Source organism: Kogia breviceps, chromosome 7, assembly GCF_026419965.1.
Source record: "Kogia breviceps isolate mKogBre1 chromosome 7, mKogBre1 haplotype 1, whole genome shotgun sequence".
Lineage (NCBI taxonomy): Eukaryota > Metazoa > Chordata > Mammalia > Artiodactyla > Physeteridae > Kogia > Kogia breviceps.
In genome coordinates, this window is record NC_081316.1 from 32,835,012 (window position 1) to 32,855,846 (window position 20,835).

A 20,835-nucleotide genomic window follows, 5' to 3' on the forward strand; every position below is an offset into this window, starting at 1 on the left:
TTGAATGAAAATCTTAGCGTTCTTTTGGAAAATCATAATTAGCAAAATAAAATCCAAATGTGATTTGAGAAAAAGCTTGGTAGAATTAGGAAGTATAATGCATTGATTGCTGACACCTCAGGGTGCCACAGCACTGTCATATATGGATGCTGGGGGAAAATAATTGACTTTCCACATTTCCCTGAGGTAACGAGAGAATTCATGATGCTGTGCCCAGTGTGATACCCTGAGGATTCCATTTATGTCCCTCCCACCTAAACACAACGGTACCTCTCAATCTTCTCTCAGGCTTGCTTATGAGCAGCATCAAAAACGGGGACAAAAAGTTTATATTTCTGTGTGCATATATTAAACAAAATACTAGAAGGGAAGATGAAGGCAATCAGCACTTGCTGATTCACATACACTATCCATACAACCACCACTTCTACAATGTAGTAATGATTACCATTTTGCAGCTGGGAAAATAGCTCAAAGAGTTTATTCAACTCAAGAGCAGAAAGAGCCTGGATTCTATCCAAGTTAGTGTTAGAACTACAAACAGTTGGTTATCAATATTATGATCAAAAAGAATGATCCTTTTTCTTTTAACAATAATAGATAATACTTATTGTACATTTAATATGTGCCAGACACTATTGTAAGTTGATCATTTACTTGTATCAGTTCACTAGATTCTCAAAATAACTGTATTATACAGAAGCTATCTCATTAATCTCATTTTACAGGTGAGAAAAGAAGAGACATATGTTTCTTCTCTTGTTCAAATCCATACTGAAATTGACAGTATTAAACAGAGGCCTGGATCCAGAGTCTCTGCTTTTAATTGATGCACAATCCTGCCTCTTATAGGGGTTGGAAATGAAGATAGTAAGAAAAGTTGTGAATAAAATACAGACTTAATAAATGCCTAAAATAGGTAAGACCAATCCAAGTGCTCCCATTTTTTTCCCATTACTCAGAATATTTGATTCTACTTCTCTTTTCACAGCCTAGTAGATAATTTTAAATGAGAAAATGTTTATGCCCCATTAAGTAGCAATACAGTTTCCATTTTCATTAAATTGCTTATTAAAAAGAAATATGAAAATTTTAGATTGTAATGTGGGGGTTTTTTTTGGTGTACTGTCTGAGAATAATGCTTCTATATCACCAGCCTCCTTTCCTCTCTCCTTTTGTCCTATATTCACTTTAAAGTCAAAAGATATTTAAGTTGGTAATTAGTAAAAGAAAAAAAACAAAAATGAAAACAAAAACAGAACCAGAACCTGTGGGCCTGCTGATCAGTCAGAAGCACCTACATGGTGCCGAGTAGTTACTGACATATACCTTGCTGACTGGAAAGATAAGCCATGCCCAGGCCCCATGGAGGAGAAGAACGAATCAGAGAGGGAAGCTGATTTCCAAACACAAGTCAGCAGGAACTTGAACATTTTTCCCACTAACAAAGAGAAGAAACTATTCATAAAATTATTGACACTTTTCTCTCGAAATTATTAACATCACCCTCAGTGGCCCTCATGATTTGGCACCATTTTTTCTTTCCCCAATATCTTCTGGCCTCTTTCCACATTTACCATACATTTCAGCAAGTTCCTCTGACAACTTATTAAACAGTCATGCATGTTAGACTGTTTTCTCAAGAAAGAGCATTCCTCACTCATTTGACTCTTCCCTTCCTTCCTTCTTTCCTTCATTTCTACAAATATTTACTAACTACCAAGTGTAGACTTTGACGCAATGCCCTCAAGATCTAACCCAGTGTCACTCTTCCATGAAGCTGGTCCCAATGTAGTAATTATTCTATTGATCTTTGACCCTCCTTCATGACCCCTCCCCCAAGAGGGGTAGATAAAGTGCTTATACAACACTTATCATACATAATGTATTAAAATTAATTGTAAACTATCCTATCACCCTTACTGACTGAGGGCAAGGCAACTTACCATCCAATTTTTGTTCCCTGTGCCTGCTACAAAATGTCAGCTGTGATAGTGAAAAAGAGGGTGGGGGTGGGTGGAGATGTTAAATAACAAATGCAAATACCCTCTTTCAAAAGTCCATATACAAAAGAAACATTAGTAAGTTAAGTGAAAAGTCTGAAAGGGAACTCAAATCACCTCATTTCAAATGCTGCTTTCCACAACACCAATGTCTATAGAATTTTTAAATTGAGAATAAGAAAAGTAAAACCCTTTCACATCATTAATTAAATGCCCTAGGGCCTTGTAACTTAAAGTGTGGCTCATAGACCAATACAGTCAGCACTGCCTAGGGTCTTGTTTGAAATGCGGAATCTCAAGCCCCATCCCAGACTTACTGAATCAGAATATCCTTTTAACAAGACACACAGGTGATCCCTACACATGTTAAATTATGAAACACAGGTGATCCCTACACATGTTAAAATGTATGAAACACCAACAGACCATCCTCATTCAGTAAAGCTGGGTATTATTATTAAAACAGCCAAAATTGAATAGACAGTCTATAAGAGTGTGCTTGATTACTACCAAACTCTTACATGTTAAGATAACATTAAAATCTAAGCAGTATGAAAATAAAAGGGCTCAAATAAGTGAAAACATTAAATATAAGATAGCTGTTATCCACAATGTATCTAAAGTAAAAACAAATTCAATACCTGAAGAAAGGGGGAGAATTGTAATATTAAGTTAACATAGGTTCTGCTCAGCTTGAAACCAAAAAAAATACAGAGGGCTATTTTCAATATTAATATTTTAGAAGATTTTAATGAATAAATTATCAGTATATTGGCATATCAAATTTGTCCAAGATAAACCTAAGCATGAAACCAAATTATTATAGCAAAGGCTTCTTACACAACTAATTAGATTAGATTAGAGACAATTTCCATTTATTATTCCTGCAAACAATATGTTAAAGGCAGTTGGAAAAGAGAATGTAATCTTTCACATCTCTGACACCAGATGATGGTCAACTGCAATTATATTAAGAAATTGCATCTAGTTCTTGGCCTCTATATCCATTTCTTTAATAAAAAGACTCATGCAAAACTATTAGGAAAAAATATATATACCCCAACAATTTCATTTCTGACAAGCTATTATGCCTTTAGTCCTTGATTGCCATATAAATACTAAAAAGCATGAGCTGTTTTCTCTGTAGAGTGTTCTGAAGATCCTTTTGCCTTTGTTTATAAATAAAATTTTAAAATATATATTTGCCTAAAATGAAGGAGATGAACTGATCTGCGCCAGGCTTCCAAGTCAACTTATATCTTAAAGGAGAAATAAAAGGGCCTGGAATACAGTTTTATATATCCCAGAGACTGCAAAGTATGAAGGCCTGAGTTGAAAAGATGTGACACATTTCTTGAATGAGACTAAGAAAAACATTTGTTTAGACTCTGAAAAAGTGACCTGGTATTATTCTAAGAAGCATACTTCCCTCTGGAAAAACAAAAACAAAATAATTCATTGATAATGGAATGTGTGTAAAATATTTCGCAGAATTCATTTGCATATATAATCTCATTTGATTCTGTTAAATAACTTTGGAGTGTGTGTATTGATATTATCCATAGTTTACTAAAAGAGGAATTGATACCCAACAAGGCTAAGTGACTACTTAACCTCTGTTTGCAGGTAAGAGAAAGATAATAAAGAACCCAATTCCCTGACTGCAACCACACATTCTTTTTGCCACATCAAGCTACATTCACTAAGGAAGAAGAAATGGACAAAATATTCAGTATTTCTCTTGCAGCATGCAAAGCACTCTTAGGTCCCATGGTAGGTGCTTCGTAATTGTGCTATAAGTTTTATCTGACTTCCTGCAAGAAGCAATGATTACGCTAAAAGATTTTACCCAAAATATGATCATAGAGTTTCTGCACATCATATAATATATCCCATATGGATTTTCCCAGCCTTGGGGAATTTTCATACTTCTGCTTCTAGAGGAGTTGCAATGGTTGGAGCAGGGTGGGAGGATATGCTAGGTGTGACTTTCACAAAAGAAAAGATTATTGGTGGTTGCCAGAGGCAGTGGGTGGGAGGTGGATGAAATAGGTAAAGGGGGCCAAACGATACAAACTCCCAGTTATAAAATAAATAAGTCATGGGGATGTAATGTACATCATGGTGATTATACTTAGTAATACTGTATTGCATATTTGAAAGTTAGTAAGAAAATCCTTCTTAAAATATCTTATCACACACATCCAATTGTAAATATTTATGGTGATGGATATAACTAGACTTACTCTGGTGATCACTCTGCAACATATACAAATATCAAATCATTATGCTGTACACCTAAAACCAATGTAATGTTATTTGTCAATTACACCTCAAGTTTAAAAAAAAGAAGAGATTATGCGATTGGGAAGAAAACTGAAAAATCTGTGCTGGTGACTGTAAATTTTGGTGTCTGGCTAAGTAGCATGAATTGCAAGCATTGAAATAATTTTCATTGCCTACTCAAATAATGCACCCCACTTTGCCTTCCCAGATTATTTCATCATTAGGAGTAAACTGAGTTCTACTCTTGGCTAAGAAACCACAAATATTCCTGGGACTGAAAAACAATTACATCATGTTAAATTCTCCTTCTGAAAGGGTCTCAGTGGTGTGGGCATGAAGAATAGAAAGGGCAAAGAATACAGAGACAAAGAATAAAGAGGGAACCAAAAGAAGAGACTGTGGGGAAAAACATATTACTTTATAGAATGAGCTTGGAATCTCTTTGGGAATCAGATAGATATACAAAAAATCAACTACAATTGAGCGTGAGAAGGGGATTCTTCATCAGAATTTTGTAAGAAGGAAAAAACCCTGCCTTGGAATATTGTGAATCTTAATTACTAAACATTTACCATCAGAGACAATGTGGTCAGGAAGATTAGCCAATATTATGCAAGAGACTAGAGTTGGAGGTATTACAAGATCCTTCTAATGTGAAGGTTCTACATTGTTGAAAACTTATGTAACAAGTTGATCTGACTTGTTTCTCAAATGGGGTTTGTTAAATTCAAATTATAATGGTAGGGAAGAAGATAAAGAAGAAATCTTTAGAGACATATCAGGGTCAATGATTGAAGTGATAGTGTTGCCATGGTAAAAGACTCCCAGTGTTTACTACTTATGGATTCTGCTCTTGCCGTCATAAGCTGTACATTCCTTTTTATAAACTATGAAATTTATGGAGAATTGTCCTATTTACAATTCCTCTAAACTGTGTCGGTTGCAGCAGCTTTCCATGCAATTACCTTCAATGGTAATTGCTTTCTTCTCTTTTATTATGTGTAGGTCAACAAACACCCTAGTAACTGAGTAACAGCAACGAAATGAAGTGAAAAGTCAAGTACATTCACAAATATGCTTCTCAAATGTCTCCTGCCAAGACAAAGGAGAACATCTAAATGTGTTACCAAAAGAAGAAGTACTCAAAGGGGAAAAATAGCTTGCCCTTGTTTTCTGAAATTATGGTTGGCATCACCATTAAGATACGGATATAGAAAACAAAGCATTTAAAATATGTAAAATGAGTGAAATTGCTGTGTGTTTTCTTCGCTGTTCTTTCTTTTAATTTTATATTCAAAATAAAGAATTATGTTTAGAATAGAGATCTTATTGTAATTGCTTTCTATTTTAATTAGAGATGAAAAGCTATCTGAGGATGTCACATGTCCTTGAGCAGTGCTTCTAGGTGCTCAAATTTGACTCTACAAAAGGTCATAATTTCTAATCTATAATTTCAGAACCTAAGACAATTTCTGCTCAGAAGCACATGTCGAACTTTCAGGGTGCCCAGAAGAAACAAGTTTCTCACTGGAAAAAAAAAAAAAAGTTTTAAAGTACTTAAAAATAGAAGCATTTAGGACCTAAAGAAACCAGTGCATCAATTAGTGGCTGTTGTGCCTAGAACTGAAATAGCTGTATACCAGGCAAGTCCCACGAAAAGAGTGACTTTCCCCAAAGGTCTCATGATGGCGCCACTGCTCTATATATGCTCCAAGCAAGGACCTGTGCAAAGTCAGCTGAACTTAGTAAAGGCTGAGGGCCCCTCAGAGTGAGAGGACAGCTGGCTAAGCCAAGACATACATGCAACATGATGGACAGGAGAAGAATAGGTAGAAAAGGTCAGCAACACAAGGCTCATCCCAGCATCTCAGACACAAGGAGAACATTCTAGGGCTGTTCTAAAGTTAATTGTCGAGCTGTTTGGAAGATGGCGGAGGAGTAAGACATGGAGATCACCTTCCTCACAACAAATACATCAAAAATACATCTACATGTGGAACAACTCCTACAGAACACCTACTGAATGCTGGCAGAAGACCTCAGACTTCCCAAAAGGCAACAAACTCCCCAGGTACCTGGGTAGGGCAAAAGAAAAATGAAAAAAAGAAAAAATAAAACAGAGACAAAAGAATAGGGACAGGACCTGCATCTCTGGGAGGGAGCTGTGAAGGAGGAAAAGTGTCCACACACTAGGAAGCCCCTTCACTGGCGGAGATGGTGGGTGGGCGGGAGGGAAGCTTCGGAGCCACGGAGGAGAGCACAGCAACAGGGGTGCGGAGGGCAAAGCGGAGAGATTCCTGCACAGAGGATCACTGCCGACCAGCACTTACCAGCCTGAGAGGCTTGTCGGCTCACACACTGTGGCGGGAAGGGGCTGGGAGGTGAGGCTCGGGCTTTGGAGGTCAGATCCCAGGGAGAGGACTGGGGTTGGCTGCGTGAACACAGCCTGAAGGGGGCTAGTGCACCACAAGTAGCCGAAGGGAGTCAGGGAAAAAGTCTGGACCTGCCGAAGAGGCAAGAGACCATTGTTTCGGGGTGCGCGAGGAGAGGATATTCCTTCCCTGTGTGCCCACAGAAGGCAGAGCACCGCCTAAGTGAGATTCAGAGACGGGCGTGAGCTGCAGCAATCAGCTTGGACCCCAGAGATGGGCATGAAACAATAACGCTGCTGCTGCAGCCACCAAGAATCCTGTGTGCAAGCACAGGTCACTATCCACACCCCCCAGGAGCCTGTGCAGCCCACCACTGCCCGGGTCCCGTGATCCAGGGACAACTTCCCAGGGAGAACACACGGCATGCCTCAGGCTGTTGTAATGTCATGCTGGCCTCTGCCACCGCAGACTTGCCCCGCATTCCAATTATGACTACTGTACCCCTCCCTCCCTCTAGCCTGAGAGAGCAAGAGAGCCCCAATCAGCCGCTGCTTTAACCCTCTCCTGTCTGGGCAGGAACAGGTGCCTGAGTGCAACCTACATGCAGAGGCGGGGCCAAAACCAAAGCTGAATCCCAGGAGCTGTGCAAACAAAGAAGAGAAAAGGAAATCTCTCTGTGCAGCCTCAGGAGCATCAGATTAAATCCCCATAATCAACTTGATGTACCCTGCATCTGTGGAATACCTGAATAGACAACAAATGTTCCAAAAATTGAGGCAGTGGACTTTGGGAGCAAAAGTAGACTTGGGATTAGCTGTCTGAGACTGATTTGTTTCTGTTTTATGTTTATCTTAGTTTAGTTTTTAGTGCTTGTTATCATTGGTGGATTTGTTTATTGGTTTGGTTGCTCTCTTCTTTTTTTTAAAATATTTAAAAATTTTTTTTATTTTATTATTTTTTTTCTTCCTTTTATTCTTAGCTGTGTGGTTGACAGGGTCTTGGTGCTCCAGCTGGGTGTCAGGCCTGAGCCTCCAAAGTGGGAGAGCTGAGCCCAGGACACTGGACCACCAGAGACCTCCCAGCCTCACGTAATATCAATTGCCGAGAGCTCTCCCAGAGATCTCCATCTCAACACTAACACCCAGCTCCACCCAACGGACAGCAAGCTCCAGTGCTGGACACCCTATGCCAAACAACTAGTAAGACAGGAACACAACACAACCCATTAGCAGAGAGGCTGCCTAAAATCATTCTAAGTTCACAGACACTCCAAAACATACCACCAGACATGGCCTTGCCCACCAGAAAGAAAAGATCCAGTCTCACCCCAGAACACAGGCACTAGTCCCCTCCACCAGGAAACCTACACAAGCCATGGAACCAACCTCACCAACTGGGGGTAGACACCAAAAGCAACGGGAACTATGAACATTCACACTGTGAATGTTTAACAGTAAGTTAAACAAAAGAGAAATATGCAGCAGATGAAGGAGCAAGGTAAAAACCCACCAGACCAAACAAATGAAGAGGAAATAGGCAGTTTACCTGAAAAAGAATTCAAAGTAGTGATAGTAAAGATGGTCCAAAGTCTTGGAAATAGAATGGAGAAAATACAAGAAATGTTTAACATGGGGCTAGAAGAACTAAAGAGCAAACGAACAATGATGAATAACACAAATACATGAAATTAAGGAATCAATAGAAGAAATCAATAGCAGAATATCTGAGGCAGAAGAACGGAAAAGTGACCTGGAAGATAAAATAGTGGAAATAACTGCCACAGAGCAGAATAAAGAAAAAAGAATGAAAAGAATTGAGGACAGTCTCAGAGACCTCTGGGACAATATTAAATGCACCAACATTCGAATTATAGGGGTCCCAGGAAAAGAAGAGAAAAAGGAAGGGTCTGAGAAAATATTTGAAGAGATTATAGTTGAAAACTTTCCTAACATGGGAAAGGAAATAGTCAATCACGTCTAGGAAGCGCAGAGAATCCCATACAGGAAAAATCCAAGGAGAAACACGCCAAGACACATATTAATCAAACTATCAAAAATTAAATACAAAGAAAAACTATTACAAGCAGCAAGGGAAAAACAACAAATGGAGTCTGTCATACAGAGTGAAGTAAGTCAGAAAGAGAAAAACAAATACTATAAGCCAACACATATATACGGAATCTAAAAAAAAAAGTGGTTCTGAAGAACCTAGGGTCAGGACAGGTATAAAGATGCAGACGTAGACCATGGACTTGAGGATATGGGGAGAGGGAAGGGTAAGCTGGGACAAAGTGAGAGAGTGGCATGGACATATATACACTACCAAATGTAAAATAGATAGCTAGTGGGAAGCAGCTGCATAGCACAGGGAGATCAGCTTGGTGCTTTGTGACCACCTAGAGGGGTGGGATAGGGAGGGTGGGAGGGAGACACAAGAGGGAGGGGATATATGTGTACGTATAGCTGATTCACTTTATTATACAGCAGAAACAACACAATATTGTTAAGGAATTATACTCCAATAAAGACATTTTAAAAATAAAGTTGTCTTCATTTTGATTCTCTGCAGAAAAATTCACACGTATGCCTTTTCCCTAACATTCCTTAGCCTTTAGACCATTTCTCTACAAAGACGTTGCAAAAATATAACATTTATCATTTGCTACAATGGTAAGACGTTGGTGAGCAAATACTGCAGAGTGTCCCTCTAGAGACTGCAGGCTGGCTATAGGCAAAATATTTAGAGCTCATTCAGGGATGGCAGATAGGTACCAACTGTGACTGACTTTTAGGAGCTGCTTGTAATGAGGATGATGTCAAGCCTAGACCCAAGCTCAGTGGAAAATAACCCCATGACCCTTTAGCAAGGTATTGGATAGGCAGGCACAGGGTATGGGATAGGGACACACAAAGATATTCACTTTTAAAAATGTATTTACAATACCTGGCTTAAATCACTTAACATGTCTTATTTTCCTATGGGATAGGTCAAAACTTGTTTTTCAAATCTCAAATTAATGATAAAATTTCATTAAAATGGTAAAATTTTAAAACATATTTAAAGTTATAAACATTTTCTGAAAATAATTTCTAACATAATCATCAGCCTGGCAGTTATAGAATACACCTCAGTTTTCTAATAAGTGAACAGAGTAGGAAAGAAAAAGACAGAAACTTGAAAAAAGCACAGTATTCTCAATAACAACCAGGGAAAACTCTGCTTACTATTGCCTAAAAGTGCTTAGCATGGTAGAAGGTGAGGGCCAATATATAAAGCAATGATTCCTAAACTGTTAAACTTTGGCTAGGTATAGACCATTTGATAATCGGATAAATTATATAAGCTCCTCTCCATGAAAAATGCCATATGTAAACCTATAAAAATATGAAAAAATTCTGAGGAGTCAATATCTTCCTGAAATTCATCCATGACTTCAAATCCCTTGCTAAAGTGTGAAGAAATCCTGATGAAATGGAAAACAAACAAACAAAAAAAAACAAATAAAACAACACTTTGCTCAGTGCCTGACAGATAATGCGTGCTCAATCAATAATTTTTGAGAAATGAATAAACATGAAGTCAGGAAGCTTAGATTGAAGTTGTGTTATCATAGATAAGTCACTCTAAAGCTCTAGGGTTGGTTTCTTAAGAAATCTTGTACTTTTAGTGATTTTCAGTATTTGGAATATTCTCAACATTTTCAGAGAAAAATTAATGTTTAATAAATTTAAATTTGCTATGACTTCTGATAAGAAGCATGTCCTTTTAAAACCTGCATATATACTCCATTATCTGGTGAATAATAAGAAAGTAAATGGGGCTAGTTGGCTTTTGTGCTTTAAAACATGGAAGGAGCAAGCCTGAAAAGTTGGGTTGATTTGGACAAGGCCAGTTAAATTTCTCCTGTTTCTTACCATAGAACATACCTCTATACTATATAGTTTTATAAACGGGTAGGTTAGATAATAATAATAATATAGGGAGTCAGAAAAACAACCTCTGTTTCAAGCAGTTGCAAATTCTAAAATGAAAACAGCCTATTTTTGTACTGAAAATGCTTATGTTTTTTAAGCCAATGCATTGAATATTAGTTACCAACAGATTATTTTTTATATCAACAAGTTATATTTCCAGCTATGCATATTTGCCCTTTTAATCTTTGAATTAGTACAGTAGAAAATATTTCTGAAAAGTATAATCCATAGATGCCCCTAAGAAGCAAAGTAGAAATATAACTGAAAAATGTGTTATAGTGGAGTCACAGGACTTAGATTAGAATAAAACTCTGCCACTTACTAGTTCTATGATTTCAGATAAGTCTTTTACCTTCCCTAGGCCTTGTTTTTCTGATACATGCTAAGGTGACAGCATCAGCTGCCCTGACTGACTCATAAAATTATTTTGAGGCACAAATGAATGTGTTTTGAAGATTAAAGTTTGTTAAATCATGGAAGAAAATAAAATCAGTAATCCCTTTAACCTCTTCTGTAAGGTGCCTATATTTTTAGGGCCAAAACTCACTTAAATGGAGATAAATTGACACATAACAAATGAGTGGCACTGAAAATGCTTTTGCTCATTCAAAAATGGTTTAACACGTGGATGAGATAAATGTAAGTTAATGAAAGACAGATGCACAAAAATTATCTTAATTTATACAAGGATTTAAAAATTAAGGGAAAACTGCGTCATGAAATTCCTTATAGAAGACTCAAATCATCAGAAAATAATCTGACACTTGTTAGATCCCTACTTGGGAATTCATGTGGCAATATTCCTGTTTTCAGAAGCAGATACCAGTTGAACACATCTGGTTTCTAGAGAAAATACCAATGAGAACACATGCCATTTTGATGTCAGTTTCAAAATGAGTGTTATCTGATCTATCACCAAACATGGCAGAATAATTGTCAGAATTTTGATACAGTGGTATAACTATGCTATAGAAATAGTTATCAAAGGAATAACTATAAATTTCTGTCAAATATACTTGAGCCAAGAAACTCTAAGTCAGTTTAATTTTAAATAAATAACTAAATAAATATTAAAATAAATAAATAGTGATGTTTTCAATCTGTTAATAAATTAGCTTTGCAAATAAATATTTTGGTGGCCTGGAGTAATTGTCAAACTTCTCAAGGCCTCAATACCCTTATGGTAAAATGGATTCTACAACTTCTCCTCTCTGCCTCATGGAGATTGTAGTGAGGATCAAATGAAATAATGTACATCACAGCACTGGGTAGAGTATAAAATGCTAAATACATATAAGGCATTATTTTTATCGATAGGCTATAAACTTCATGTAGGCAGTAATTTAAATAATTCATTATTGTATTTCAAACACTGAATAACACATAGTTTTTATGAAGTTGGTTTTATTGAATAACTAGTAGAAATAGTCGCAAAATCGGTATCCCTCACTGGAATCTAATATGTCACAGTTCTTTTCATAAAACAGCTAGACGCATCCAAATAGAATGTCTCAGAAGACTGGAATATGGGGAAAAAGATGGATACTGGGACCAAAAACGTCTATGCATTTGAAGGTCAGGACATTGGCAAAGATTTTGCAAGTACCAGAGGACAAAGCAAGATGGATTATTCAATATGTGCTACAACTAGTAAGCAATAGAAAGACGGTCACGAGTTTAGAGTGTGAAGAACAGACAACTAACAAAATGAAGAGCCAGTCACCAGGGAGACCACAGGAAGTAACAGAAAGAAAGATAAAGAAAGAAAAAAAAAGGCAGGGGAGAGGATTAGACACAGGCCATGAACATGAATGTATATGATAGATGTAAATCCTTTCTCAGTTATATACAATATCTACTCTATTGATGACCTTGGACCATTAACTTTTTAGGCCTCACTTTACACACACACCCATCCCCGCCAATACACACATCATGTGTGTATATACATATACACACACAAATACTCAATGCACCATACATATATACCTAAGTTGTTTTGAGGAGTAAGCATGTTTAGTGCTCAATATATATCAGTTGTTATCATTACTAGAGATTTTTTAATTCTACAGATTCAAGGTTACACATCTAGAATGAAGCAATAAAAATTTTTTAAAGAAACACATTATTTAGGCATATTTACCATCAACATATCATGTATTATTTTCTGTAAATGTATACGTACTATAAACACAATATTAAATGAGGATTGACATGATGCTTATGATGCTCTTTAAAGAGACCAAATGTTAGCAACCTGACATGTGGAACAGAACCTTCAGCAAAGGCATAAATATATCGGTCTCCACACAGCAAAAGTCAGTCCAGGAAGTTGTCATGGCCAAAATATACATTCAAAAGGCTTCCCACCCAGAATGTATCTAATCTTTAGCCTATAGAACATGAAAGTGAGTTCAGAGATAATGTCCAATTAAACTCAGCAACGTCTCCTTCTGAAAATCTGGTATCAAAACTCAAACAGTCTCGCATTCCCTACCTCAATAGGCAAGTTAATAAATTTAATTTTTGGTGACTACGGAGCATTATGTAAATTGTTTTGAAGTGACCAAAACAACAACAAAAAATGTACGTAAGTGAAATTGAGTGGCTTACATTTTAAAATAAATGTTTAAGCTGCCCAGTAATCATATTTAGGGCAAATTAAAACAGTAATTTTCATTTTATAATTTCTCAAACAACGAAGTTTGTTACTGCTTTACTGCATGCATTATTTAGTAAATTACTGCGATGAACTGAATTGTGTCTCCCTCCAAACTCATATGTTGAAAGCCTACCCCCTAATGTGATTTTACTAGAAGATGGGGCCTATAAGGAGGTAATTAAGGTTAAATGAGGTCCTAAGGGTGGGACCCTGATATTGTAGGATTAGTGTCCTTATAAGGAGAGACATCAGTGAGCTCGCTAGTTCTCCTCCGTGTGAGGACACAGTGGGAAGGTGGCTGCTGCTAACCAGGAAGAGAGCTCTCACTAGAAACCAAACCCTGCCAGACTTGATCTTGGACTTTCCAGCCTCCAGGACTGTGAGAAAATAAATTTCTGTTGTTTAAGCCACTGGGTCCATGGTATTTTTTTATGTCAGCCTGAGCAGACTAACATATTTATTTATCTATTCATTTTTTCCTGTTTCTTTAATGAGAATACCCAGTTCTCTGGGTATTCCTAAAGAAGTCTTAATTAAACACAACATTTTTTTCTTCTTACTACACTGATGGGATAGTCAAGTGTTATAATTTTCTTAAGAAAGCTGACAGCAAGATGAAGGGCTAGGACATCCCATTCTCCTCCTCTCAAAAAAACCAGCAAAAATAGTAAAGGAACTATAAACTGATGAAACTATCGCAGGAAAAGCTCTAGACTACAATGAAGAAGCAGCAAAACCACTGTAGAGCTCAAAAACTGATGATGGTTGCATAGAAAAGCATAGGAAGCATTTTACCTTCATCACTCCATCTCCCAGTCTACAGCAGCTTAGTGCCAGGAGGGGTCCCCACAGAAGAACTTCACTGCACAGGTAAAAGGAGAGCAGGAGAACCCCTGCAAGCCTCACCACTGTGGATTCCTATAGTTTTCACCAACACTGATCCTGATGATGGAGCATCTCAGAGTCTCTGCTGCTGAATCTCCTCCCCAGGGCTGGACCTATTGTTGCATGAGACCTGCCCTCAAGGGCCCCCGGTAGCCATTCTCTGGGATTGGGATGCCCCAGCATGTTGCCTCATATGAGACCAGAGCTCCCATACTGCTTTGAGATCTGCCTCGCTGGGTTCTCAGTTCCCAGCTCTGACTCATCATTTCTGGGGACCAGCTGACTGATGCTCTGAGTCCCACCCCAGGGTCGTCAGGGCTATGCTGCTGCTGGTCTGAGCCCCATTCTCTAGGTCCAACACAGCTTTAATGGACCACCACCAGGGATATGTTACTGCTCTTCTGTGACTGCCCCCTGGGGCCAAAGTTGGGACTTTGTTCCATCATCCCAAGACTGTGCTTCTACTGTACCCTGACCCCAAGCCATTGTGTACCCTATCATCCCAGGGTCCATGCTGCTGCTGTATCCTCCCTGCCTGCTCCCAATCTGAGTCACTGTGGGGAGTCCCAGAGACTCTGACTACAGTTCCCCAGAGATCTGCAGATACTTACACAATGGACACCAGTGCCATTGCTGCACAAGTGTACCTGTGCCTCAGGATCCTGGTACTGTTGTAGTTCCACATGCATCTGATCCTAGGACTCTGGCTCCACTACTGCTCTGAGTGCCATCACACTAGACCAGCCAATAAGAGGGATCCCCTTGGCTAGAACATCTTCCCACAAGTGAAAAAGGAGAATAGGAGAATCTCAGCAGTCTTTGACACTCAGGAAGTCAATAACCTTAGCCGCCACCACCAACCACAGGACCTCGGCCGTCTTGAGCACAGTGGACCCCTACAGTCTGTGCTAACATTGACCTCAGCTGATGAAACTGCATGGAGACTTTTCTGCTGTGCTCTTTCAGGAATAAAAGATACCCTCACAACCACAATTGGGGAAAGCCTTTCCTTACCAAAGGAAAGCCAGGCCATTTGTGACAACCTAAGTAAAATAAGCCAGACAGAGAAAGAAAATATGTTGTCACTTATATGTGGAATCTTCAAAAAAAAAGGCTGATTTTATAGAAACAAAGAATTGAATGGTGGTTGCAAGGAGCAGAGAGGAGGGAAATGATGTGATGGATGTCAAAGTGTACAAATTTGCATTTTTAAGAATAAGTTCTGAGCATCAAATGTATAGCATGGTGACTTTGGTTAATAATGGGGTATTTATCATTTAAAATTGCTGAGAGTAGATCTAAATCTTTCTCACTACACACACAGAAAATAGTTAACTATGTGAGGTGAGGGATGTGCTAATTATTTTGATCTTGGTAATCATTCCACAATGTATTTGTACATCAAATTGTCACGCTGTACACTTTAAATATATATGATTATATTTGTCAGTTATTCCTCATTCAAGTTAAAAAACCCAAACTCCAAAAATAATGTGTATTAGGTTTCAACAGCATTAAAATTTTTCAATAATTTTAGTGAATTACTTTATAGTTACATACACATTCAATAAAAACTACACTGAGATAAAAATAAGGTCACATTTTTCATCAGAGCATAAATTAAAATCATCATACACACACTTTTTTAACTTTATTTTATATTGGAGTATAGTTGATTTAAAATGGTGTGCTACTTTCAGGTGTACAGAAAAGTGATACAGTTATACATATACATGTATCTATTCTTTTTCAAGTTCTTTTCCCATTTAGGTTTTTACATATTATTGAGCAGCATTCCCTGTGCTATACAGTAGGTCCTTGTTAGTTATCCATTTTAAGTACAGTAGTGTGTACATGTCAATAGCAAACTCCCTAACTATCTTTCCCCTGCCACCCTTGCCCCTGGTAATCATATGTTTGTTCTCTAAGTCTGTGAGTCTATTTCTGTTTTGTAAATAAGTTCATTTGTATCACTTTTTTTAGATTCAACATATAAGCGATAACATACAATATTTGTCTTTCACTATCTGACTTACTTCATTCAGTATGACAATCTCTAGGTGCATCTGTGTTGCTGCAAATGGCATTATTTCATTCTTTTTAATGGCTGAGTAATATTCCATTGTATATATGTGCCACATCTTCTCTATCCACATTTATTTATAAGGAAAAAAGTCACTTTTGGCACACATATCATAAAATTATACTTTTAAATTTTTATGAAGAAATTATAACTAAAGAATACTTTTATGTTTTAAAAAAGTAGAATATGTATAATATATTAACATACATATGTTAATCACAAAGCAGATTATGCCTAATATAAAAGGAACTAAACAGAAATAGAAAATATTTCAGAATATTGAATGTGCTCCAAGTGATGGGATTTTAAGTGTTTTGTTTTTTTTTTTGGCCTTATATATTTAGACATGTTTTGAAATTGTTCTATACTGAGAAAATAATTCTTCTGAAATTAGAAAACAAGTATATGTAAAAGTAAAATAGAGGAGCAAAATGGAGGGTAGGTATTCCAGAGAATATCAACTCCAAATTGAATCAAGGAAGATAAAAAGTAACTCAAGTCCTGGGCAAATAACAATCTGCAGGGCCTCAATTCTTTCCTTAGTAGAGAATGTTTACTGTTGCTGGCAGCCTTCCCTAATCAAAAGCCAGCTCTCAAACATTAATAAGGACACTGAATTTACCAATATGTCTTGCAATTGTCAGCACATGCCATTATTTTTAAGATAAATTCATGTGCATTAGTGGCAGGCATTGCTCCTTCAAAGATTATCTTCACTAAAAAACATCAAATCTATTCAAAACTGAACAGATTCTCAGGAAACTACTTTCAGGGAAATAAAATATTTTGCTACTTATCTCAGGATTCAGCAAGTTATTGCCAAAAATATTTGTGGACTCATTTTAATAGGTGCATGGATGGATTCCTGTGGTCACAGACATTAGCTTCTACTCTCTACTGCCCTGACCTATCTACTTATGTATCCATGTGCATACATATGTATGTATGTGTATATTCATTCATTTATTTAACATATGTTTATACAATACCTAAAATGTGCACTGTTGGTATAAAACTAAGCAAATGAGATGATATAAATGTAAGTTGTCATCAAGTGGATGAGTACATTATAGCAGAAATTTTTGGTTGCCTCTCCATTAACAAGTAGATTTCTTTACTTCTAAAAAGAAGCAACCTTTCACAGTAGAAGCTGAAAACACTAAAGTCTCACTTTTGCATGGGGGCATGCCCAAGTTTGGGGAGACTTCTCAAAAAATGTTCCTCCTTTACAGAAATTATGACACTCAAGGACAAGCGTCCCCCCCCCACCCTTTTCTTCTTTGACTTTGTACACAGGTATATAGCTCTTTAGACACTATCACTATATAATGAGAACTCAAAGCTTAGAACAAGTCAGTAATGTGAGAATCATGATATGAAAAAGTCTGAAACACAAACAAAAAACTCTGTGTCCTTGTTGACATTGTTTAGCTACTGAATAAGTTAATTTAGCCACTAAAATTGCCATGCTTCTAGATCTCTTGTTATTGGAGTTAATAAAAATTAAACAGTGTTTTGGGGAGAGAATATGGGAAGACATCCTAATTTGTGCAACTTCATGGTCTATCCATATACAATTCACTTGATTTTATATAAAAGTGCTCTTCTCAAAGTGGCCTAAAATAACAAGGCTTATGAATAATGTCTCATTTTTTCAAGTAATACAGATTTGCAACAAATCTTGATTTTGGTAATTTCTGAAAGTTGATAAATTACTAATCTATATTTAACTGTCATATAACGAAGAATTAAATCATGGAAAATTATTGGATCTCCTCATTCTTTTCTCTCAACTTTTCTTTCTATATCTCTTCAATTTGAGAAATGAAGGTGGATAGACCTGGAGTCTGTCATACAGAGTGAAGTAAGTCAGAAGGAGAAAAACAAATACCGTACGCTAACACATATATATGGAATCTAAGAAAAAAAATGTCATGAAGAGATTAGTGGTAGGACGGGAATAAAACACAGACCTACTAGAGCATGAACTTGAGGATATGGGGAGGAGAGAGGGTAAGCTGTGACGAAGTGAGAGAGTGGCAGGGACATATACACACTACCAAATGTAAATTAGATAGCTAGTGGGAAGCTGCCGCATAGCACAGGGAGTTCACCTCTGTGCTTTGTGACCACCTATAGGGGTGGGATAGGGAGGGTGGGAGGGAGGGTGACGCAAGAAGGAAGAGATATGGGAACATATGTATATGTATAACTGATTCACTTTGTTGTAAAGGAGAAACTAACACACTATTGTAAAACAGTTATACTCAAATAAAGATGTTAAAAAATTTTTTTAAAGCCTTATATGATCTTCTATTTTTACATAAATCTCCCAGCCTAATACCTAAAACTTATCAGCTCTAGGGAGCTTGGAATTATCTTATTATATTCCTGATCTAATTAAGTTAACCAAATCAGAGAACTAGACATTTCTTTGCAAATGTGAATACACACACACACTGGGTTTTTTTTTTTTTCCAATTTCAATTATTTGTTATTGATGACTGCAAAAAGTTAAGGCCAAGCTGAATGTAAAAATTAAGATACCCTGAGCTTAAGAGTCTCAGTATGAAAGATTGAAGGTACACAGGCAAATATCTTGGATTTTATACTTTTATCTTATCTATTTATCACATGCAGTGAGCAGTGTTGAGAGTCAGTAAGCATTAATGAGAATTAATTCAAAGTTGTCTTGGTATGCTGGCGAATATCTTGTTATAGATGAGGTTAAAGGAATGGCAGGAAGCATATTTATGAAAGACTAAATGGCAAAATGTGCCCAGATTCATGACTTGCATGGAATAAGGATTTAATAGATATTGGTTTACATAACAGGAACACCTTCCCATGATTCTAAGCCAAAAATAAGTGTGTCGGAGAAGAGTGAAAAGTCATTTCTTACTGTTTTAATCAGAAAAATTAAAGGATTTTCCAACCATTAGATAATGTGAAGAATTTTCTGTACTTCAAACCTGATACTCATAGATTGGGATGATCATTGTGGTGAACACATTTTTGAAAAATAGATATTACCCACAAAGTAATTTGCACTTATTTATTGAACAAATAATTATTCCTACTACTAAGAGCCTAACACTCTATCACTCTACCACATTTGGGAATGCAGATGGCACAATTAAAGGCACCTGCTTCTATCTCCTCTGCTCAACAGAGATAAAAGGAAATATCTCTATCAGTTTCTTCTTGCTATTATAACAAACTACCATGAGCTAAGTGGCTTAAACAACAACACAATTTTTTCTCTTTTTGTTCTGAAAGTCAGAAGTTTGAAATGAATTTTATGGAACAAAATCAAGGTGTTGAAAGGGCTGTTTTTTCTGGAGGCTATAGGGGGAAAATCCTTTACATTGTCTTTCCTCCCCCAGCTTCCGTGGTTACATAATCTTCTTTTTACTTAGGCAGTCCTGTCATACTCCTATTAAAAACTTGTGCGATTATACTAGATAACTTGGGATAATCTTCCCATCTCAAGTTCCTTAACTGAATCACCTCTGCAAATTCTCCTTTGCCATAAAATATAACATTCACGGGTTCCAGGGATTAGCAAGTGGATATATTTGGGAGGCCATTAGTCAGTCAACCATAACCATAGTTTGTGATAGATGTCTACCTATACATAGGCATTGATAGTCTTATAAAGTATCAATAACCCAAATCAATCAACCATGATTAAACATGAAGACTATAATAAGAAGATTTATATAGGTATCTCTGGAAGTCAAGAATGTAAGTCACCAGTGGACCTCACGTGTGGAAACTTGTTCAGTTATATGCTCTCCTTAATGTAAATATTCTGAAAGACATTCCTCAATGTTGAATTAAAGTAATTGAAGCTTAAAAAGGGACTTTAAACACTTTGGAATGAAGCCTGCCTTTGATGAAGAATGTACCTAGGAAACCATATGTGTATTTATCTCCATTAATTAAGTGGGCAATAAAATGAAAACACCTTCAATTCAGTCAAATACAACTTTAATTCTTGTGAAAATCTGGAAATTAAATTTAAGCTAAATGTTATTTTAGATAGTTTAGGTATTGAGCTAGCCAGTTGGAGTGGGTAGGGAGGAAGATGCTTACCTTAAACAATAAATCTTTCTTCCCATAACGAAGCTCCTTCAGCTGGGCGTGGATTTTTTTTGACTGTAAAAAAAAAAAAAAAAAAAAAAAAAGGATTAGTGACTTAATTTCATTTATATTTTCAAACTTGAAGATTAAAATTCTTTTAAACTGTGTAAGAATGAATTTTGCAACCAAAGAAAAAAAGAGCTCAACTCGTTTGGAAGTGAAACAGAAAAGCTTAATCTTTGCTTTGGGAGTCAGACATCCAGCTATTCTAGGCAGGAAGAGATAAACCAAAACCTGTTCAAAGGAAGCATATTGCTTAAAAGGTAATATTTTTTTAAAGTGACTTATTGTTCCTCTCTTCAGCCTCTTCCACTCTCCATGCCAAAAAACAAACACACACAGAATTTGAGTCACCTAAACATATCCAACAATTAAACTTTAGATGCTAAATATATCTATGGATATGTATGCCTCAGTTTTCACT

The 20,835-nt window shown here is 36.9% G+C and overlaps 1 protein-coding gene across 3 annotated transcripts in view; it reads right to left on the reverse strand.

Moving 5' to 3' along the window:
- Positions 1 to 20,835, reverse strand: part of LUZP2 (leucine zipper protein 2) — a 415,984-nt gene that overhangs the window by 90,791 nt on the left and 304,358 nt on the right. For all 3 annotated transcript variants that reach the window (XM_067038081.1, XM_059068958.2, XM_067038082.1), the window contains exon 7: positions 20,364 to 20,426. In XM_067038081.1, coding sequence (XP_066894182.1) covers positions 20,364 to 20,426 — 63 coding nt within the window. The remainder of the gene's footprint in view (positions 1 to 20,363; positions 20,427 to 20,835) is intronic.